This window comes from Nematolebias whitei, chromosome 7 (assembly GCF_014905685.2).
Source record: "Nematolebias whitei isolate Nwh7 chromosome 7, NemWhi1, whole genome shotgun sequence".
NCBI classification, from domain to species: domain Eukaryota; kingdom Metazoa; phylum Chordata; class Actinopteri; order Cyprinodontiformes; family Rivulidae; genus Nematolebias; species Nematolebias whitei.
In genome coordinates, this window is record NC_056504.1 from 8871869 (window position 1) to 8895922 (window position 24054).

The 24054-nt window shown below is 40.4% G+C and overlaps 1 protein-coding gene across 1 annotated transcript; it reads right to left on the minus strand.

Moving 5' to 3' along the window:
• Positions 1-1536: 1536 nt before the first annotated feature.
• LOC119412133 (V-set and transmembrane domain-containing protein 2-like protein) lies at positions 1537-23723 on the minus strand. Its single transcript, XM_037679109.1, has 4 exons — positions 23598-23723; positions 3536-3705; positions 2775-2819; positions 1537-1806 (listed from the first exon to the last, which is right to left on the minus strand). The coding sequence occupies exons 1-4, from the start codon at positions 23707-23709 to the stop codon at positions 1537-1539; spliced, it is 597 nt and encodes a 198-aa protein (XP_037535037.1). The 5' UTR covers positions 23710-23723.
• Positions 23724-24054: the final 331 nt, after the last annotated feature.

Below are 24054 nucleotides of genomic sequence, written 5' to 3' on the forward strand. Positions count from 1 at the left end.
TGTATGTTCCCATAACGAACTGTGACACACAAATCTCTCACCACGCCTATACTTACAAAACAAGAACCAAATCCAAGATACATAATGTTCAAATCATTTGAAATCTCTGCTAAGTAACTGCACACGTTTTTTCATGTTTGTGTCATTTTTAATAATTTCCTAAGAGAAGCAGCATCAGCAGTCTTTTGCTGCCCCAGAACCTGCAGACTTTAAACTTTTGGTGTGTTCAGTCCAGTTTTACTCATCAATGGCAATAAGAATATCTTTTCAGCTTTCTGCATGTTTGACACGTAAAGATAATTAAAAAAAAAACGTTCTGAAAATGTATTTAAAAAAATTGTTTTACTGTGTCCTGTGGTGTTTTTGCCTCAGTTGTAAGTGTATAAATATGTGTATGCTGCCCCCTGCTGGATAAAAAGAGGAACTAATCAGTGCTGAAGAGGTGCGGAAGCTTCTGCAGAGCTGCACAGCAGCAACACTCAAGCTTTCATGTTAATATAACTCAAACTGTTTTTTAATATACAGAAAGATTCATTAGTATATTTTCTGAGTGTTTAAAGAAAGACAAAACCAAAAAAATGTTCCATTCCTTTTAACAAAAATCCACTAATTGTTTGGTATTTCCAACAGATAGATGCAAATATACACAATTAAAACCTAATATGATAAAATCTTCAAAAATCTCCATCTTCTACCGTTCATCTGTAGTGGGGTCACAGAGGCAACGGCCCCATGAGAGAAACGCAGACGTCCCTCTCTTCAGTGACTTTCCAGCTTGTCCTGGGGGACCCTGAGGTGTTCCCAGCCAGAGAAGATACACAAACCTTCCAGCAACTTCTGAGTCTTCCCCCGGGTCTCCTACCAGTGTCTCTAAAAGGTTACATTTATCGTTTGATCCACAGTAATAGAGTAACAAGTAGCAGAATAAATAAATTAATTTAAACTATGTTTTCTTACAATCAAGTCTAAAAAAAAACGTCACGAGCACTGAGAACAAACAGTAAATAAAACGGCAACAAGTGCGACTCTTCGTAAAAACGGAGACAAATGTTGATACTGAGAACGATGACAAAGCACTGGCATGACTACCACAGTAAACTGGTTGTTTCATTTGGTTAAGATGCACTTCGGACTGTAGGAGTCAATGCACATTAAAAGTCCACAAATAAAGATGACGGAAGAATTTTCTTACTGTCTTTAAGAGACAAAATTGTAAATTTGCCTTGTGGTGGTTTAGAAAGCTAAATGCTGACAGTTTTCACTCAGAAGCAAATTAAGCTATTTCTAATGAACAGAATTGAACATAAAGCCTCATTTATTCTCCCGATCTTTTCAAATGTTTAAACTGTTCAGCTGCTGTTGTGTGGTTTAGTTAAAGATGACAGAAACTGGACAGAGGGATCTTTCGTGCACCTGTCCACAAACAGCACTCAACAACACGAGTGGCAGCTTTAAGCACAAACGTCTCATAACAGCATGAGGTAATAAAGAAAGAGATGACAGTCCATGCAGACGGGCTGAAGCCCACAGCTCCTCTTACAGCCGGTGCTGGTGCCAGCTGACCTCCTCACCTCCCTGCTCCCCGTCTGCAGGGAGGGAGTAAGGCTGTTCTGCTTCCTGCAGCTGGACTCTGTCTGACTCCTTGCTCCTCTCAGGCTCTACTTTGAGGTACGCCTGCACACGGTACTGCTGCGCCACAGGACCGCTGTGATCGATAACATGACACTCGTAGGTGCCCTCGTCTGCCGGTTTGACGCTGGAGAGGCGAAGTTTGTGGGAAATGTTGCTGCCGGCCACTTTGACCACCTAGGGAGGAACCAGGCAGCATATTTTAAACCAGAACCTATTAGAAATACTAGATGAAACACTTGAAGTCTTTGGAAACATCTAACTTTATGGGACAAAGAAACTCTGCCCTGATTCAACTCTATAAAGTTTTATGTATCGGCACATTAAACAATGGATCTGGTCTTTACCAGGTTATAAAAAACAGTCAAATCTAACCTGAAGTGGACAAAAACTAACTACAGATTCCACCTTGGCATTTTTTGTTCAACAGAAACAAATCCAAACTGGACAAGCTAGCTGCATTTTAATCTTTAACCTGCTGGTTGAGGCCTGCAGAGTCGGAGATTGCTCCCCCAGGTTTTTCGACATCTTTGAGCATTGCACTGTCTGACCTTTGGGGTGAATTTTCTGTAATACTACCTCCTGGTAAGATTAGCAGCTGTCACATGTTTTCCACTCCAGAACTGAACAGAACTGGAACTCTTTCCAGTTCGATAAGTAACAAGCGCCTCTAAAGTCATAGCTGATGTCCTTCCACCTTGTCATTGTGCTATCACACACCTTTTTTGCTTCAGACCAGCCATGCTAAAACCCCTGCTTACACAGAGGCGGTCTCATCAATGACGATCACTCAATGCATTTGACCTGCAGCACCAGGCTGTGACTTTCCCTCTTCATTCCTATGGGAAAAGCCCAAGTGGCGTTAGTTTTCCACACTCATGTTTTCCTTATGACTTTTCTCATGTTTACCAATTCATAATGATATACTGAAAGTTGTTGATTTGTAAACTTGAAGTTAGAAATAAATCATTTTACAACCTGGTAAAGACCAGGTCTTTTTTTTTCATTACACCCGGACACATAAAACCCTTTAAAGAGGACCGATTTCCTTCTTGATAATAATAATAATAATAATCAAAATGTTAATAATTATTCGTTCATGCATATAAGTCATAATTTGCGTTAGCCACAGAAACGCTCCTTACACTTATTTTCGTTGCATCTTTGGGCTTCTCCTCCTGGGTCTGAACCTGCACAGAAACAGGGATGAAGGATGAGCTGCACATCTCGGAAACGATCATATCTACAAGCAGTCTCTCGCTGCGGCAGCAAAAACAAACAAGTTGGACGTTTCCAGAACCTTTTCACCAGGACGTTCTTCTTCTTCTTGTTCAGACATGCTTGCACCAACATCCACTCCACACCACCAAGCCTCTGAGCAGGACTGTGTGTGTACGCGGGTGGGGGCTGGTGGGGTGATTATGTATGCAGAAGCACAGGGGTATTCTTTTGGGCATTGGTATGAATTATGCATGGAGCGGAGAGAGATTTTGAAAATCTATTTCTTTCTCAGTGCCAATTATAGTGTCTGGAGGTACACCAGGGGAGTCTGAGCCTCCCCCATGATGGGATGGAGTCAACCTGCTCCCCTACTGCTGGCAAATGCTAATCAGCAATTATACCTTCGTTTTCATGCCACAAGGCTCCTGCCACGACTTATATTGCGTTTCTTTTTACTGATGTGAACTTTAGGCTCAGCCCACACGGTTCCCACAAGTGTTGGAAACAGTTGGGATGGTGAAAACTTGAGAAAAGGAACGACGACTCTCAAAACCAGACAGGTGCTCTGGGAGTCTTCACGCAGATCCAAAGGAGTGCCACATCAAATATTTCTCTTGGACAACATCATCGCTTTCGCAGAACTCCACGTCTTACCTTTCTGCCTAAAGAAGCTGCGTTGGCTTACATTGTTAGGGACGTGTGCAGGCGACTCCTGCGTGTTTCTGTGGTTCTTCAGGTACCACCACTGGATCTCCAGGGAGTAGGAAGTAAAAGCTGCTCCTCGGAAAGAGCAGGCCATCTCCACGTCCTCACCGCTGTGCGTTGTAACGTCACGTGGGACCTCGGTGAAGAGAGCTGAGAAATTACACAAATAAAATAAAGCTGAACATTCATGCTTTCACTGCGGCAGGAAACGATCAGAACTTTGGACACAAACTTGTATTTGAGGAAAAAAATAAAGTTTTCTATTCATCGTCACAAATATAACAGTATGATAAAACTTATAGGGTTGTGCTCGTCGAGAACAATCTGCTGATTTTTATATTTATATGTGACTGAATCTGAGTGTTACTGTAATGTACTGTATTGGCTTGAAGTAGACTATGTCATTGTAAATGATCAGATTGAGTAAAATAATTAGGATTTTGTTTGGTTTTGAAATGACTTCTGTTGTGAACTGAACTAAACAGAAGAACAATTTGTACTTCGCTTTCAGTTTATTCATTTCCCAAAACAAATAAACCACAACCAAAATAGCCCAAACTATTCTTTTTTTATTTTTATACTTTATTCATATTTTAAAAGATCTCTTTTCCTGCTCTCTGGCCCATTTTACAAAATGAACTATCTCGGCTGATTTAAGGTCAAAACAAAGTAATCAAACAAAACAAATGTTTGTGAAATATAAAACCAATTCTACAGTAAATATTAAAGTACCACTCAATCCAACAATCTTCTTCCATAAAAATATACTGAGCAAACAAAAATTACACAAATCCTTAGATCTGTTAGGACTTTTTACGTCCTTGTTGTTTAGTGAAGAGGTGATGCTGAGGATGAGCAGGAGGCTGAAAGCAGACGAGTGTAGCAAAGTGGAGTCGCAGAAGTGACCGGGTCCTCGTGAGTCATGCTCTCAGTGCACCGCTGCTTTTAGCCTTGTTCTTCAGGAAGTGACATAATGTGGGGGTGAAAGCTTTCAGGGCCAGGAAGTGTGGAGAAAGAAGGAGACAGACGAGGGCAGAGGTGAGCCGAGGACAGTAAGAAGAGAACAACGAGCTGAGAATGATGGATGAAAAGGAGTCAGAGGAGCTGACGCATGAAAGACACAGCATCTTTAGGAAGATGTGAATAAATGAATGACATGGAGGTTCAGATTAAATTCATGAAAGCTTACCTTACTGTGAAAAATGTTTTATAGGAATTAAACACCTCAGGTCAAAGATCATTTGTCAGCACTGTTAACGTCATAAAGCACAGATTGTAATGACTCGCAGAAAGTAATCAATGAATGTTCAACTACAACTAACTTTTGGAGTTAACCCAATTCAAGATGGCCACCACAGCTAATTTACCCTGACAAACAATGGAAACTAGTCATTTTTTACGGATAGTAAACTAGAATGTGGTGATTGTTGCTGAGAGTCATCCCCAGTTTGTTCCTGCACATCTTTTTTTTTAAACTTTGACAAGAAATGGAATGCTTCTTTAATTTTCTTCTATTTTTATCACGTATGGGGTAAAATCTTTTGCCATAAGAAAAGACGAGAAGCATCGTTCGGTTTCGAGGATGCAGTTTCTCCACTTGCACCATGTTGCAAAGCTAAAATTAAACTCCCGCTGTGTTCGTGCAGCTTCAGTGTTTTCTTTGATGAAAATGACACTTGAGCCGGCAGATTAAATGTGTGTCGACACTCAACAAGCTTTTGACAAATCCGAGACACGCCGTGCATGATGCGTTTTTCCTTGTATTATTTTTCAGCCGGGAGACGAAGCTTTTTAAATAAAGGTGCACGGCAGCAAATATCGGTGGTTTTTTTTACATTTGAAGCTTTGTTTTATTATTCCTGATTATGTAACATGGTGAAGTGTTGAACTCTGCTCGCTCATGCAAATGCACTCGAGACAGAAAATCCATTAAACTCACGTCAGTTTCGTTCCGTCTACCTCCATCTAACAATACGAACACATTTTAAGATGAGAGCAGATAAACAGCTTCTTCTGCGTATAGAAAAGCGTTTGTCTTACTGTGAGAACGAGTGGATTTATTTATCCAACCAAGTCTGATACAATATGAAATATACTAAAACAAAGATGCAATGAAAGAGACAACTCTAACAAAGTCAGGTCAGGTTCTCTGGACGGAGTAAAAAAAAAAAAAAAAAAAGTTTTTGTCTTTTATTCAAAATACTCTGTTTGAGGAGCTGCATTAAACTCAGTCTTATAAACAGTACCTCATCACAGTGGAGGCCTTCATGTTCAATTGTCCTCCTCTTACAGTGCTGTGAGCTAGCATCACTCAGCCCCTGTGAATAACAAGCGGCCATCAGAGTATTAACAATCAGTCGTTAGGCTGATGGTCCTCCTTGATCATGTGAACTGGTTTTGTTTTTCTCCAGCAAACTGGTTGATCCACTTTGAGAAGGGGCTATTTAAAAGACTGAGTTTAGTGCAGCTCTTCAGACTGACAAAGTCTTTTGGATAAAATACAAAACTTTTTTTTTAATCCATCCAGAGGACCTGATTTGTTAGATTTTCCAACCTGGATTATTGAGCATGCATCAGAATATAAAAGGAGACAGCTGTTAGCAAAATATGTTTTATCCAAGGTTGAATTAAAAATTGCATAAACTAGACAGAAACAAGCTCTTCTTCTTAAGATAATGATGATACAATGTAACATTCAATAAAACTAATCAGCTTGAGGGTATGCAGTGCTACAGCAGCTATGTGGAGGCTCTTCTGTACAAAGAGAACTGTTCTGACCCTCTCCAGGAGACTGATTCCCTAACGCAGCCCGGAGTCAAGGTGATTCTGACTTTATCTACTTTGTATCTCCTGATGCCTCCTGGAAAACTCAAGCTCCTTCCACCCACAGAGTCCAGAGCTGTTGACAGATTTTTAGTCTCGTTTTCCTCTCAACCAAAAGGGACTTTAATGTTGCAACATTTAAAAAAAAATTCCCATCATTTTGTTTGAATGCCTTTCTCACCAGCTCATTAATCTGAAAAACTTGCTTTACCCAGTCTTTTGAACAATTAGAAGCTCATTTATCTTGTTTTTCCACACAGCCCTCCCTTTTCCTTTGCCTCTTTCACTGAATGGACGTCTGCGTTGGGAGTTCTCAGGTGCAGTATTAAAAAAAAACTCTTCCAACTTCCTCTGAAATGTTAATTTCATCTTCTGGATTCTTGCCCGTTGATGTTCATTCAACACGATCACTTTCTGTGTATCACTTTACGTCAGAGAGATTTATTAGTCATACGCACCCCACGTGGTACATGAGGTGGGACGAAACTATGAACACAGGATCCCAGTTACAACCAACAAAAACACAAATTGCAAAGAAAAACATTAATAAAATCCGAGTCATGAACTAAGAATGCACTAAGCACTAATGGTACAAAAAAAATGTGCCAGAACAACAGCGGCATGAACATGAGTCTGTGTGAGCAGACGAATGAACACAGCATGAAATAATCAGCAGCAAGAGATCAGCATCATGGATAGTCAGCAGCACATATCAATAACCAAGTGACATCACAGTGATTTTTCTTGATTAGAGATTCATGAGTCTAACAGCCTCAGGGTAGAAGCTGTTCCTCAGCATGGTGGTTCTACACTTAATGCTCCTCAGCCTTCTGTCTGAAGGGAGCGAGGCGAAAATTTGTGTGTGCTGGGTGAGTGGGGTCCTTCATGATGCAGGTGGCTCTCGTCCTGCATCTGGAGGTGAAGATGTCTGTGATGGTGGTGAGACTGACTCCAACATCTTCTGTGCAACCTTCACCACTTTCTGCAAAGCTTTTCTATCTGCAGCTGTGCAGTCTCCATGCCACACGTTGATGCTGGAGCACAGGATGCTCTCCACTGCACACCTGTAGGAGGTGAGGACTGAGGCCATATTTACACGGGCACGATGGGGGGAAACATAGGTTTTTTCGTATGTTAATTAGAGGAAAAGATTTGCGTTGACACGGACGCATTTTGTGTTTACATGCATCCGGAGGAATCTCCCCCGCCCCACTGAATTCGCTGTAGTTACCATGCCGAGTCATTAGACGGCGCTGTGAATTTTGTACCTTCACCTAATGCGCATGCATGCTGTCTCCGCACGCTCCTTTCCTCCGGGCTAAAAGTTCACTTTACTCCGTGATAATCAGTAGCTGTTTTACTGCAGGTAAATCAACGTTCTTAATAATGTTTGCTTGAGTTTACTGTGGTCACACAACAACCAACTTATTTTTTATTTTTCCTGAAAGAAGAAGAAGCTGTCCTTCCACCAGGCGAACCGGTTCTAAACGAGGCTCGGCCCAGGTGCAGTGCAGGAGGACGTAGAAGAGAGATATGTTGGATGAACTATTTATTTAAAATTCCCCTCAGTACTTTTATTCAATCCATGTAATATTTTAAGCTGCATTAATCAAAGGAGTGACAGCCTGAACGAGCCAGATGGACAACGTGGGACCAGATTCCAGGATGAAAACAAGAGTTCATTAATGTAGTTTACAGTTCAGTTAACTTGTTTTTAATAGTGTGTTCAGTTTAATTATCAGCGTTTGTGTGACATAGTGTGTGGTGTTGAATAAATAAATAAAAATTAAACCTGATGTCTTCATTTTCAACTTTAGTAACACGCAATATGTTTAGCATCATTTTAAATTTGTCAGAAACAATGAAATACTAAATCAGATCTGATGACCTTGTGTTAAATAGGAATAATAACAAAAGCATAAACAGAATCAGCATCAATGAAAAACTAGATCTAAAGCCGATCACCCTGTGTTATATGTCATCTTCTACCAGTATACCCACTGTCCCTCCTCTGGACATGTACAAACCATCTCAGTATGGTCTCTCTAACTTTATCTCCCAGTTGTTCAACGTGTGCTGTACCTCTGATGATCTCATTCCTAATCTTATCCAGCCTTGTCACTCAAGGAGAACCTCAACATCTTCATTTCTGCCACTTCCAGTTCTTTCTCCTGTCTTTTTGTCAGTGCCACTGTCTCCAGATTAACAATATAGCTGGTCTCACCACTGTCTTGTAAACTTTTCCTTTGACCTTTGCTGACACACTTTTTGGTCACAAATCGCTCCTGAAACTTTTCTCCATCCACTCCATCCTGCCTGGACTCTTTTTCACTTCTTTACCAAATTTCCTATTTTCCTGGACAGTGGACCCCAAGTACTTGAAGTCCTGCACCTTTGTGTCCTCTGCTCCTTGTAGCCTCACTGTTCCACCTCCTCCCTTTCATTCACACACGTACTCTGTCTTTCTATGGCTGACTTTCATTCCTCTTCTTTCAAGTGCATACCCCCACCTCTCCAAGTTCCCTTCCACCTATTCCCTGGTCTCACCACAGATCACAATGTCATCTGCAAACATCATATTCCACGGGGATTCCTGTCTGACCTCATCTGTTAGTCGATCCATCACCAAAGCAATCAAGAAGGGGCTCAGAGCCGATCCTTGATGCACTCCCACCTCCACCTTGAAGCTATCTGTCACTCCTACAGCACATCTCACCACTGTCCTGCTGTCCTCATGCATGCCCTGTACCAGTGTAGTGAACCTGATCTGACCCTGATCTGACCCTGATGACCTCAAATCTATCAGATGGACAGAGACTGTTATTTTCATTGATCTGAATACAGTCTGAGCCATCTGGTGACTTTCTTTCTTGAATTAATCAAGCAGAAAAGACAATTCTCTATAATCATTACTGTTTTACAAATGTTTGATAATCAAATTGTGTTAGTTCCATTCAATGCTTACAGGTTGGAAAGAACTACTCATTTTTATTTTACATAAGCAGTAAGTAATGATTTTTATTCCTCATTCAAAGAAGAAATCAGGTTAATATGCATTTCTTGATTCTCTGTCTGAAATGAGCCAAGTAATGTAAGTATGTTAAAGGTCGGTTTTCGGTCAACTAAAATGTTTACTGAGAAGAAATGTCATGTTTTACTATTTGAGAAGATACAACAGCGTGAGACTCCACGAAGTCTGGTCGTCTGCAATAATCTTTTCTGTATGTTGAAAACAATCCTTGACTTATGATAACATCTTACATCACAAACCACACCTCTATTTCTGGTCCATCGACCAATCAAAAAGCTCTCAAATGACCCGGAAGTCGACCCATTAAAAATGTGGCAACTTCCCGGTTCTGGCAGAGTTGCTGACAATTAAGAGTCTGAGAAGTTCTGAAGAATGAAAGGAGTTCAGAGTTCTTGGGTGCAAACGCATTCAGGATGATCCAGAGACGTTTTGGGATTATAATTTCTGTTTGAAAACCACGTACGACTCTCTGAGGGTTTGGTAGTTCTCACGGAGACGCTGAAAAGAGTCAGAAAGGAACCTACGCCGACGCTGATTTCATCATCAAGGTAGATAGTTCTATTTTCGACCAAGTGTACCGTGGGCAAGCTGATATCTGATGGAGCGTGCAATTTCTGGTCAAACAGATTAATTCCCTCACATATTTCTCTGTAAGATAAATCTCCATTTCATCTTAAAACTCGCCTCTTTCTCATAAAATCAGTACAGATATCTTAGGAATATCTGAAGCAAAGTCCTTGATCACCGCCGAGTGATCGATGCTCATTTTCTGTGAAACTTGTCTGTTATTATTTTCATATTTTGCCAAATCAATGTAAATGTTTGATGTTAAACTTTGATTCTGAAAATAAATGACCGCATTGATTTGATGGGTCAAAGATAAATAACGTCTCTCGTTACATTTCTGTTAAATTCAATGCACGACCTTACACAGTCAGAAAGATGAGGAACTCGTGAATATTGTATGCATATATCTCATATATTGTCATACTACAACTAGTGGCACGTACCTACGTTTCCACTACACCAGTCTAACATACCGTAATTTCCGGTCTATAAGCCGCTACTTTTTTCACATGCTTTGAACACTGCGGCTTATACAATGTTGATTATGGAATCTATTTTTATGTTTTTACAGCTAACGAGCCTCCTGCTGCCAAAAACACTTAGCTTTGTCACACCTGGGTGCTCGTATAGCTGCTCAATATAGCTGCATATTTTCTTTTTCCAAATTTGTGTATTTTGCTTCTCCTTTTTTTGTGTATTATTTTTACATGTTTTTTTTCTGTATAATTAGAACATGCTACTGGATGCCTCAAATCCCTGGGGGGGGGGGGGGGGGGGGGTTTATAAAGTATCATCTAGTCTCATTGGGCTGCAGAAATGTCTCAAGTTTGCAGGGGTTCAACTTTTCCTCACTTGAGCTGCATAGCCCTCCTATTGCTGTAATTTTTAACCTTTTTTCCTAAACATTCAGTCATTGCCGGCAAGTGGAATCCATCATAGTTTTCTTTTTGTGATTCTAGAGACCTAGAGTTGTTTTTTTATTTTTTTTGTAATTTACCAACTATTTATTTTGAATGTCGTTTTAAAACCTGTATAAATTCATAATCTAGCACTGTATGCATTGTGCACTGTAGTGATTGTGAGCGAACATGTGTACTACAACAAAACTTAGGTCAGTATACGTATGTAAAATTAACGGAGTTGAAATGTTGTATTATTAAAGGTCTGTTTTGGCAGTAGCAGCAATCTCAAATAGGGTTGACTAAATATAATCAGTAGACATGCGTCCAGTGATTACTTTCTGCAAGTTTTATTAAAGTTTGTCCTGAGATATTTTGATAAGAGACAGACACTCAAACACAGCTTTAATCACAGCTGCAGCTGCAGAAATCAATCCTGTAACCTTAGCAGAATGCTAAATCAACACAAAAGCTGACTCCACTAGCAAATTGTCATGGCTCCAGCTGCAGAAAGATGAAAAACACGTAGCTCTGAAGAGAATATTGACTTCCAGGGAAATTTTGTCTCATTTATAAAGAGCTTGGCTTGGCCTTGTCTATGATTGGATTTTTTTAAGGCAGCACTGTCAAAACCATGAAGCTGAGGCAAGGGACTCTTGTTTGAAGCAGCACGTGAAGCACATGCATATTTTAAATGGCCATCCTTAGTGTTTTTCACTTTATTGCTCAGCGAGTAATGATAGAAGTGATAGCAGCTCTCCGTCCACCGAAGGCTCATTAAAAATAACAAAGGGACGCAATAACGAAGGAAAACAATGCAACAGATGACATAAATATGTAAACAAAGCATTTCAAGCCTCAGGAGACCAGCCTTTCTTTTTCTGGTAATGGTAAATAATTTCTCCGTCCAGGTCTGAGACAAAATGAAAGGCATAAATCCACACTCATCGATTCTTTCCGTCTTCCCCGTGGAGGGAAGTGGAGCTGTTTCAGGATGACTAAATTACACAGGACTCATTAGCATGGAAGAGAAGCAAGTGTGACAGCCGTGTCTTTCCTTATTCATGCGTGTGAGCTTGTATGAGCAAGAGGAACAGCTTAAAGGGTGAAAACAGACAAAGAACTTCAATTTATCTTTGTCAAACTATTACACGTTATAGTTTACTTTTTTCTATAACCAGTTTACTGCCACATATCACATGAGAAGCCATTTAACTTAAAAAGGAAGAAGAAAGTCAATCTATAAATTCTAAATTGATCAATTAAGTAAATAGTAAATGACAAACACTGTTCAATGTCAAAATGCTTGATCCTTTTCTAAAAGAGAGTAAACAATAGATCTATTGGACAAAGGTCTGACTTCATATAAGCAATAGTTTCTATGATTTATTGCTCAAAAAGAAATTTTGAACACATCTTGAATTTGGTTGAGTCCAAAAGTTAAGTGTAGATGTACACTACTTTCTGAAGTTTTTGTTAAAAACTGTTCCCTGGTTCATGAAATACTTTGCTAATGCTACAGAAAAACAAACACGCACACACACAAGAGCAAAAACATTATTGCTTTTGGTGGCGTGTGTTAAAAGTAACTCGTGTTTGAAGAGAAGTGCAGAAATTCATATTTGTTTTAAGTGCAAATACATTCCACTGGAAAAGATGCTTCCCAACAAGAACATCTGGTGAAATCAGACTCATTAATGTAATACTCCTGATGGAGTCACGTCTGCAAGGCAACAAAGAGACAAAAAGAACAATTAAAAGAAAAGAACATGTAAATACCAAGACACCAAACTCCTGATTAACACTGCATTTTTCACTAAGGTGAACGTACAGTAAATAACCTGTGAACAGATTGAATTTTATTCATTTGATGAACGGCCTTAATAATCCCAGAGACCCAGAGGGATTGTTGGATGAAACAACAGGAAGATGCTGCAATGAGACAACCTGCTGATTAATCATGGGAAAAATAATTAAAAATATCTCTTACAAACTAAGGCTATGATTTGTTAGTGAATATGAGAAACACGGCTTTAAAAACATTTCAAGGTCATAGTCACGTTGAAATAATGTTGCGGGATGTTTGTAGAGCACAGTTCCTTTACAGGATATTGTTTCAAGGAAAAAACAACAACAGTGTTTAGTTTTAGTTATGAACAATAATAAGTAAAGTGGGATTCATCAGAAAGTCAATATAGCATTTTTATGTATTTTTAGAATCAAAACAGTGGCGCACACAGACACAGAGTCTTTGGGGAAATAAACGTTCGCTGCGGGACCTTCAACCTGAATTCAAGGTGGAAGGTAAAAATAATGAAAAAAGGCTGGAGCAGGTAATCAAGCAAGCAGCTGTCTGCTCGTTGCTGCCGTTACTTCTGGCTTGTAGAGTGAATTTTTCATAACCCCTGGGACATGGGACTCAGAAGATATTTTGGCGTTTCCTCTCAGGACGTGGCAGCATGATGTAGCACATGTTGTTGACAACGGATCACGAAGCTTACAGGCATTTAAAAAGTAGCACACTGCAGTCCATCCGGATTTGTCGGTGATCAAAGACAGTGTAACATTCTGCTCAGATGAAAACTTCCCTGTGATCGTGTTTGTGTTGTCTTGTAGATGTGACCACTGAATACAGGAGCATTCAGCTTGATAGGATTGCTTCTTCCTACACTTTTTTTTTTTTTTTTTAAAAGAAGAAATCTACACTGGGGGGTGATTTATACTTTGATATTTCATTTTAGTGAAACTTGATTCTGTCACAAAGCTGCATTTCCAGTTTTCAGTTTTGGTCACTGCATTATGACAGTATGAACTTCCCCTTATCTTTGAAGCTCCGTTCATTTGTTCTGATCACGTCCAAGTTTCTTTCTCCCTTTCGTTAGTTCATAATAAAATCTAAAAGTTGGCTTGATCGTATGGTGGCATGGTAGTGAAGTGGCTAGTGCTGTGGAGTCATAGAATGAAGGTTTAAGATTCAGCTTCCAGCCTTTTTATGTCCTTCATATACATATTCCAGTTTCCTCCCACAGACCAAAAACATGCATGTTGGGTTGACTGGTAACTAAATGATTCTAGGTTAGGGTGAAAGTGTGAATGGTTGGTTATCTTCTTTGTCTCTATGTGGCCCTGTAATGAATTTGCGACCTGTCCAGGGTGCACCCTACCTCTTGCACAGTGACTGCTGGAGATGGGCACCAGCTGCCCTGCAACCCAGAAAGAGGAAAGCGGATAACAAAATGGATGGCTGGATGAATGGACAGCCATGCGAAGGATATTGAGGGCATGGCTGTTTTGCGGTGCTATGGCTCCTGGGCATAGCTGCCTATTTCTACTCATAAACAGCAGTCAGACAAACAATATGATTGACTACTTTTTCTGTATACATGGGGCTTTGTGGTTCAGAACTGTGGCTCTAATCACAGCCAGAGCAACTGGGTGCAGAGCAGCTTCCTCAGCCCACAGCCACCCTATCCATCTGCTGGTGCTCCAACCGTGATTAAAGCATGGCCAGAGTGGGCAGCCAACTAAAAAAATATTCATTGACACTGCAGGTCAGTTAATTTCCAATACAAGAGGGTGGACCATTTAAAGAGTGTCAGTGCTAAAGATATATTTTTTGTCACTGCTCACTCAAGATTTATGTTTCTGAACTCTGTCCCGTCAAATCATTTCCTGAGATCTTTGCCCAACCAGATAAAACAGACATCCCTTTAAGTCAAATTGTGATGTCTTAATACTCACTTCTGCAGACAGAACAGTCAAGGTGTGCTTCATCCTCTATTGTTTTACTCTTCCTAACCAGGCCACCTCCAGCCTCTGCTATGACTGCATGACTATAATCTGTCCACCCCCACCCTGACACACTCTGTCAGAGCTCCATTAAACTGAAAGCCAATGAAAACTGCCTGGGCTGGCCATGCTCATTAGAAGGACACCTTGCAGAGTATCCCTGACAGTTTGGAAGCCTAATGAATTGGTGCACGCCCCCACACTGTGAAAGTGGTGTGCTTACAAAAGAACCAAGTACTATGCCAAAATGCACTAAAACTGCAACCTACTGAACTAGAATGGTCAGTTTTCAAACCATGTGTTGCATCTAGGGATGTACGATAGTGGATTTTTGGCCGACACACGATACGCCAATATGTTAAAACTTATTTGGTCGATAACTGATACAGATATTTTTAATGTACTTTCCTTTGTCAGAACATAGCCCTCTTATTTAGGCTTATTTGCTACAAAAATTGTGTAACAGCTGTAAGAGCTGGTGACATATATTCAGTAACAGACATATGCATAGCACTTTAACTTATATTAAATGAAAAGTGTTAAATATTATTTATTAGCATTAGTCACCTGCGATGCTGTCTCACTTGTGGAGGCTTGTTCCAGGTTAATAGCTGCAGTGTGGGATCCTCTGCACTCTTGGCCATGAAGGACAGACTTTTTAAGTCCAAAATTTTTGTCTATCCATTGTGCCGTAAGACTAATCATGCTAACGGGCTAACACTTGACGTCCAAATGTCTGTGGTAAAGCTCAACCAAGTGCTATCAGCTATTAGCTTCTCAATGACGTCGGACGGCTTGTAACACGGGTAATCAATCAACCTTTATTTAGACAGGTAAATCCCATTGAGCCTCGAGGACTCATTTACAAGAGAGACCTGACTTCAACAAAGAAAGATGACAACAATGGACAACAGCAACAACAATAAACAATTATAAAAAGTCATACTGCAGGTTTTTGTTTGTTTGTTTGTTTTTTACAAATAGGATGGCTAAATAGGATGCTAAAAGGAAAAGGTAACAACAACAAAAAAACAGCTAGATTCTAAGGTGAATGTAGAAAACTAAAAACAGGAACATGTCAGCATTGGTCCCTGCCAGGAGTCCAACAGATGTTTAAAGCCACTTAGAGAGGTCAAGGTCGAGAGCTTCAAATCTTTTTGTAAGATATTCCAGGAAACAGGAGCGGAGTAAGAGAAGGCCCTTTTGCCTAGTTCAGTCCTCACTGAGGGAACACTGCAGGTAATAATGTCCTGAGAGCGCACTCCGTAGCTGCACTCAGGCAGAGACATGTAGGAGGAGATGTACGAAGGCAGCAGACCAAGAAGTGATTTAAAGATGAAAATGTACCAGTGAGAGAGTCTGCGTGAAGTTAATGATGTCCAGTTAACCAGTGAATACAGGGTGCAGTGGTGGGTACGATAATCACAGCCAGTTATGAATCTTAGTGCACCATGATAGACAGCATCCAACATCTGCAGGGTTCTTGTAAGGCTACGTAAGGGTAAGGGTACGTCAGAAAAATATCTCAGACTGGGGACAATGTAACAAGGCTCAATGTAGTCCAAAAATCTTTGGAATCCAACATCCTCGACAAAACAAAACAAAAAAATTCCACACCACCAATATTTTGACTTCTTCCTCTCCGCCATGATCAGATCAGGTAGGCGCACGTGACGTCATCACGTTGTGCTGGCGCTGCAGGCATCCTTGTCACTGGGTTGTCGTACAAAAACAGTGTTTTTTATATCAGTGATTATTTTGATGGAATGGCTGATGTCCGTTATTTAACTATAAAGTTAATATCGACCGATACGATACCATGCCGATAATATCGTGCATCCCTAGTTGCATCATTACTATCGTCTATATGTTTAGTTTTCTTTTAGGCCAAAGTCCTCACAACAATTTTAACATCCTCCTCGTTCCTCACTGCTAAGACCTGACCTCCATGTTCACATCACAGGTAAGACGTACCTGTAGTGTCATGACATGTGACAACAATTATGTGAAGCTGTTGCTGTCTAACAAGAGTCTTTGAATTCACAGTGAACACGTAATTTTTCTTTGCAGGTGATCTAATCTACACTTCAGCTCAAGTAGAAACTGGGGTGTTGGGGCCAGATGCACTTATCTGAAACGAATGAGTCAGGTCTGAATCTAGCAAGCACTCTCCAGAACAGTGCAGACAGCCTCCCTGCTCTGCATGAAGGCTCAGCGCCCCTCTGTCTGAGCAATTTATCAAAAGAGCCTGATAAAAAAAATATTTTGAGGATTACCTATGCAAGATACCGAAACTCAGTGTTGTGGTGCTGGAGCTGCTGCCATTTAAAAGTTAAAGTAATATGTTTTTATTTTGTTTCCTGGATCCCTCATTGTGATTAAAAAACATTAAATTTAAGATCATACAGAATGGTATAAATTAATATACCTGCTCAATAAAAAAAAACAAAACACTCATGTTGTAAAAGTGACCGTGAAATGTGAATTGTTGTGGCAGTTGTTCGAAAAAAGATGACGGTGAACTCAAAAACTTAATTACAGCAACATTAATTCAACCTTTACTTATACAGCAGTGTTTCCCCTACGATTATACAAGCGGGGTGCCCCACCCCGTCAACAGAACTGAGCACCCCGCCTACCAAACTGAACTTGCCCTGCCACCCACCCACCCGGCACTGATATAGCACTAAGCTAGCGGCACGAAATACAGGCTCTCTAGCTAAAAATCTAAAGGCAGCACTCACGTTGCCTATTCCCTCAAGCTGAACACCCCCCGCCCCCACTCAAAAACTGCTGCGCTCAGACATGTGTCCGTCCTCCCCTGTCAACTAAAATCATGGATGAGCACCCCACCATGGCAAGTTAACTAGGGGAAACACTGTACAGGTTAGTCTCATTGATCCACAAGGACTCATTTACAAGAGAGACCTGTTTTAAATAAAGAACACAGACGAGGTACAGACAACAACAGGCAATCAAGGAATATCAAATGAAAAACATCAACATTTATCCATCCATCCATTTTCTTTACCCGCTTATTCCACTTTGGGTCACGGGGGTCGCTGGTGCCCATGTCCAGCAATCACTGTGCGAGGGGCGGGGGACACCCTGGACAGGTCTCCAGTCCATCACAGGGACGCATGGAGACAAACGAGACAAACAACCATTCACTCTCTCACTCACACCTAGAGACAATTTAGAGTTACCAATCAGCCTAACATGCATGTTTTTGGTCTGTGGGAGGAAACCGGAGCACCCGGAGAAAACCCACGCATGCACGGAGAGAACATGCAAACTCCACCCAGAAAGGCCCCTGGACCGGGGTTTGAACCAAGGACCTGCTCGCTGAGAGGCAGCAGCTCTACCAGTTGCGCCACCGTGCTGCCCTGCTCAATAACCCAGGTAAAAAAAATCCAACAAAGTTAAGTCAGGTCCTCTGGACGGTTTCTTTGTGTTGAAACATTTTGACTTTCATCCAAAAGACTTGATCAGTCCAAGGAGCCACAACAACCTCAGTCCCATAAGTAGCACAATCACGGGCCAACCAGCCGTTTTGGCTGGTCCACTATGGGATGTGGGATATTTGAAACCGACCAGAGGACCTGACTTAATATTGTTGGATTTTGTACCTGGATTATTGAGCATGAACGTTGATGTTTTGAACCACTTTGGCCATGGCTGCCTCAGAGGAACCGACGGGGGAGAGGGCGGACTCCAGAAACCATCTTATCACCATCGAACTGGTTGGCCCACTATGTGAGTAAGCTACTTATGGGCCTGTTTGTTGTGGTTCTTCAGACTGATGAAGTCCTTCGGATGAAAGACGAAACGTTTCAACACAAAGGAACCGTCCAGACAACCTGACTTAATTACAGCAAGTGTGCTATGATGCCAGACGCCATTACAGAACACCATCCTGCCTCATTCTTTTTTCTGCAGTTCTCTTCTTGCGCTACCCTGTCAAAGCAGCGCTATCTAGCGTCAAGAAGTAATACCAGTGCCGAACAAAATATAAGTGCATCCACTATGTAGATCTCAGAACACAACTCCATGTTAGATTTTTTAAAAAAAAAGTTCAATTAAAAAAATTGAATTTATTTGAATTTATCATGTCCTGGATGACTGAGAATCTTCACCAGCAAACTCCATGTTAGCCAAACAATCTTTCTCACTTTTAGCAAAAATAGCAACTTGCTCAGCATTAATAGTATCTTTGTAATGCAAAAAACTGTCTGCAATTTATATTTAAACTCACTTGACAGAAGTGCTCTTAAATGCAAATAAACTCTTCTTCATAAAACACAAAACATGATCAAAATTACAAGTGACGTGAGTTCTAAAACTCAAGACATTTGCTCAGATTCATTACACGTTTTCACAAACATTTTTTAATGTTTGCAGAATAGTTTTTTGGTGTTTGCTTTGGGCTGAGGGGTTCCTCTGCTGTATCGGTTCTTGGTGTTTCGTTTGAGCAAAGCAAGAGTCGTGCTGCATTCCATCTTTTCCCGTCACTGAGGACAAATGAACTCCGTCCAGTCTACTGCTATGCAGAAAGGATTGCTGTAGTGCATCTCTCCTTTTCCAACATGAAAAGGCTTCTTCTCGCTGACCGTAGCTCCAACAGAGGCTTTGGTGGGTTAGGAACCTCTAATTTTGAGTACTTGTTTGTGTTAGAACACTTTGACTTTATTGTAGAGCCACTTTGTCTCTAACATCATCATACTGTCCACTGCCTCCGGTGGAGGCAGGAGATTCAGTTTTGTCCTCATTGGTCCTCCTCTGAAAAAGTGGAACAGGGATTCACTAACTGTGGCGTAGGGTGAAGCCAACTAGCTGTAAAGCATTTCAGTAAGTGCAGGTTTGCAGGGCCATTTTGTAGCGCGTGCTGCCTGAATGGAGTCCTTCAGCACTCTATTACAGCGCTACATGCCCATGTTCACTTATGAACTTATAAAAACAGGAGATGTAAATGGTGGTTTATTATTGGTTGTGATTATGCAAGTTTCCTTCACGAGCAAAAACAGAAGTTAGGAATGCCATCACTGTTTGTTGTAGCATTAGGAATAAATGCTTTAGGCCGTTTACTGAAAAAACCTACAAGAGTGTTGGCAAACCTGCAGTCATAAGCTCCACGTTCGAATAAATCCACAATGTAGACAGCAATGTCTTGAAATAGACCCTCAGGAAACTTGATATATTGTAATAGGGCAGACGAATGGGACTGTGGAGACTAAATTTGTCCATATGTGGCCACTAGTATAGTTCTCTGAGGTGTTATTTGGTGCGAACCATGCCCTGGTGTTATTTATGAGCCGGGTGCACACATTTTTTCTCGGAGACTTGGGAAGTATGCAACATTTTCCTCTGAATATCCATGGTTAAGTAGCCATTTCATGCCATACATGACATGTAAGTAAGGTTTGATTTCTTATGGAAGGAGCTTCTTCAATCTTATAAGGCACACACACAGGTGACTACTACCTCATTATCAGTATTATTAACTAATGGAGTAATAAAGCTTAATACTGTCTTGGGTTTTAAATTCTCAGCAAAAAAGTCTTTAGTTTTTCTTTAATGTTTTCCCCCAGAATTAACAAGAAATGTGCAATCTTTTGAATTTGTATGCATCATTAATAGCAGCTGGCACACACAAAAAGAAAAACTCCTGATTTAAAATGTATGTAAGAGCAACAGTTTTCACTGTTAAAATATATTTGTTGAAATTTAATAATATGAAGTGAACTACAGTGAAGCTTGCTTTTTCTGTAATGCCTGTTTTGACTAGTCTCAGTACTTGTACTCTGAAGTGTGTCACATTGTCTCTCTGGGCTCGTAAAACTACCTGCAGGAGTACAGCTCAAAAACATGGGGGGGGGGGAGGCTTTGGTATTATAATTTTTGGGGGCTTTTGATCAATACGTGTCATAAAATTCATGAATACCTCAGGAAACTAGGTACACGAGTGAAAGGTGGACTCATAAAATCTTGCTTTGTACAGCTGTTCTCGTGTTAAACACTGTCAACAATAAGCTCGATATCAGCTGTTTGGTTTGGAGGCCCAGGTTCTGTACACTGTCTCCACAGTATCCAAGAAACTACTGACATCTGGTAATTGTCAAATAGAATAGAAATAATGACATACTTTTAACAAATTAATTATCATACTTTAGAATTCTGAAAAAGTTACACAAATTTAAAAAAAAAACAGAATGTTAACAGTTTTGTAAAGAAAAGCAGCAAACTATTAAATGTACAACAGCAACGACAAAGTTGAACTCAAACTAAACGAGATGAGCCTTGACAGAAAGAGCAGATTTGTGTAAAGCTGAACTAAAGATTTATTCAAACTGTTACGCGGTTTATTGCCACATGTTACTTAGTACACTGGTTTGCACAGAGCCTGTTTTAAAACCTCCTCAACAGATACAAATATATCACTTTATATCTAAATTGCAGTTCAGATCACATTAGATGCATTTGATAATGGAGGAGTCTGGACAGCCTTTGTATTTTATTGGAAATGTAACATTTTCACATTAATACATTTACCTCGACTGAACTATTTGGTCAAAAATACCCATTACCATTGATCATGTAGATCAAATTAAACAGATCTCTATGATTTTTTAAAGTAGATCAACCAAAAAAGGCACCAGTTTAACTGTACGATACACCTGATGTGTTCAACATCAACAGGTTCTGTATTGAAGAGTGACAAATTACTAAGTTACTTTAAAAAGTTGTTTCTGTTGATTTACTCATAGGCGTCGCAACCATTATACGTGAAGGGGACAAGTCCGCCCCACATTAAAAAAAACGTTCATTTGGACCCCCCCACACTTTTACTATAAAACATTAGTTCAGTCTGCGCAGCTTCTCTTTCTTCTTGAACGAATCCATTCCACTTGATTAATAGAATACTCAAACCACTAAAACTCCACTCCAGGTTTTCCTGGTTACCTCCAACTCTGAACACAGCAGCCTGTTGCCACGGTCACAGAATATGGTGTAACACCTGCAGTGTTTCTGTGCGTCTCCTCCTGGCTCCGCATAAAACGCGCACAGGTGGAGGAGGTGGAGACACCTCAGTTTAGCGAGCTTAGTGCGGGCAGTTGTTGACCGGGGGGTTGATCATAAACATATATTCATGTTAGGAGGATGCTTGAGAGGAGCGCTACGTCTGTAGCATCTTAGCTTAGCTGGAACTGTGACGCTCAGTGTTGCCAGGTGTACGATAATTATTGTATTTGTACGACAATTTTGCCCTCTGTACGATCAATAATCCCCAAAAAGGCCAAATATACAATAATTTGACCATTCCGTGAATGTGTGGTTGTAATCGGTTGTCATCAGCCTGTCGCAAGTGTCTGTTGGAATTTTTTTGTGAACCCTGAAGGCATCTGTGTCTGCAAACAGATGCACGATTGGCGTGCTTTTCTAAATGTGACCTACGAGTGACGTGTATGCGTTTGCCTCAGAACAACGGCCGTGATTGGATGAACAGTCCACTGCGCCCGCCCCATGAGTGAGGAAAAGAAAAGGAGAAGAAGCAGAGCCGGTCTGGAAGCAGACCCATCACTACTATAGTGCATCAATAGATTTGTTATTTTGGTTATGACCGGTGTACGATAATTTCCCTCAAAATACAATAATTTTATCTCTAGTACGATAATCCTACATTTCTCACCTGGCAACACTGGTGACGCTGCAGGTGTAAGAGACATGGTGCGTTCAGGTGCATTAAAGCTGAAATGTCTTTAAAACCCCACACCTTATTGTCCTCAAGCTTCATGAGAAACATCATTTAGATGAGTAGTGTTGAACACAAGTAAAAAAGTCCAGTGGTGATGTTTTTTTATTTCTCTATAAAGACAAATAGTGCCGACCTGACGCTCTGTATTAAAGTGCATTAAAGTTAAAATGTCTTTAAAACCCACAGCTGAATTTACACAAACTTGGTGAGAAACATGCTGTAAATGTGTGGAAGTAAAGGAAATCTAGGTGAAATGCTGCTTTTTGTACATTAGTGAACACTTTTTTTACGCACTCCTCCACATTACGGATGTTCCTGACACCCTTGGATTTACTGTACATTTAATTGTGAACAAACACAAATTAAAGTGTAATAATTCTTTGAATGCTCATTCAACAAACTGTTTTCCTGTTTGTAGTTTCTCCCGTACAGCTTTTGCAATCATGTATTTCCACATTCTTCGTGCTATAACTTTATTTACATAAAACATTAAGCTTGCTCAAAAACACCATGCTTTTAATAGTTATGACTTCAGTACTTTTTTCCCATTAATAAAAATTGTTTACAATACAGTCCCTATAGAAACTCATTCCCTGGTCTCTTCAATTCCTCCAAAAACATTGTTTTCTGAAATCTATTCAGACAAACTCTTTAATCCCTTTAGGTTTTACTTTTATCTACAGCTTTGGTAAATGTAACTTTTAATTACAGTTTAGCTTAGTTTTACTTTTAGGTATTATTTTGCTAATTGTAGACTTTTAACAACTGTTTTGCTCTTTTGTTTTTTTTAGCTATGGTTTTAACTTTAAGGTTGAGCTAATGTTTTGCAAGCTACTGTTAATTTCACCGAGCTCATTTCAATTCTTAGCTACTGATTTGCCAGTTCTGTATTTCAGCTGTGATTTTTTTTTATGTTAGTTTAGCTAGTTTTAAATTTTACTGTTCAATTTCAGCTACATGTATTTCAGCAGTCATTCATCAGTCAGCATTCACTGCATGTTTGCAGAAAACGTTAATTTATTTCGTCAGTTTTTATTTTTCCCTCCAACCACAGCTGTTTAAACTGAATGCTGGCTGCAGACTTCACGATCTATAAGTAAGAAAATAAAAAAACTAAATTAAAATCAGTGTTGATATCCTCCCTGACAGGGATGCGAACCCCAAACCGTGAACAACTTACGGTTCCCGGAGACCTGATTGTCCAGCTGCTTCCCGCCGCTCAGACCTGCGTTAAGTTGGACGTAAAGTCCGACGTACTGTAAAATCCCCAACATCAGCCCGAACGCCCCCATCGCTTCCGCCGGGTTTCTTCAAGCAGTTGCGTGAAATGCAGACATCAGGTGGAAAACATCGATAAGAGCGTGTCTCCACCGGACCGGTACCAGGCAGCCGTCAGACCTCCAGCCGGACCTGAAGGGGAAAACACGTCGTCTCCTCCGCTCACCGAGCCGTGAGGTAGGCGGAGGGAGACACAGGTGCTGCGGCTCGGCTCAATTAGGCGGAGGGATATCAGACAGATGTGAAAGTATTATTACTGACTTCTTAAAATAATAATAATAACACATTTTAGTTGTATCATTTATCATAATTAAAAGTTATGTTGTTTAATATAGTGGGTGACAAATATAATACAAATA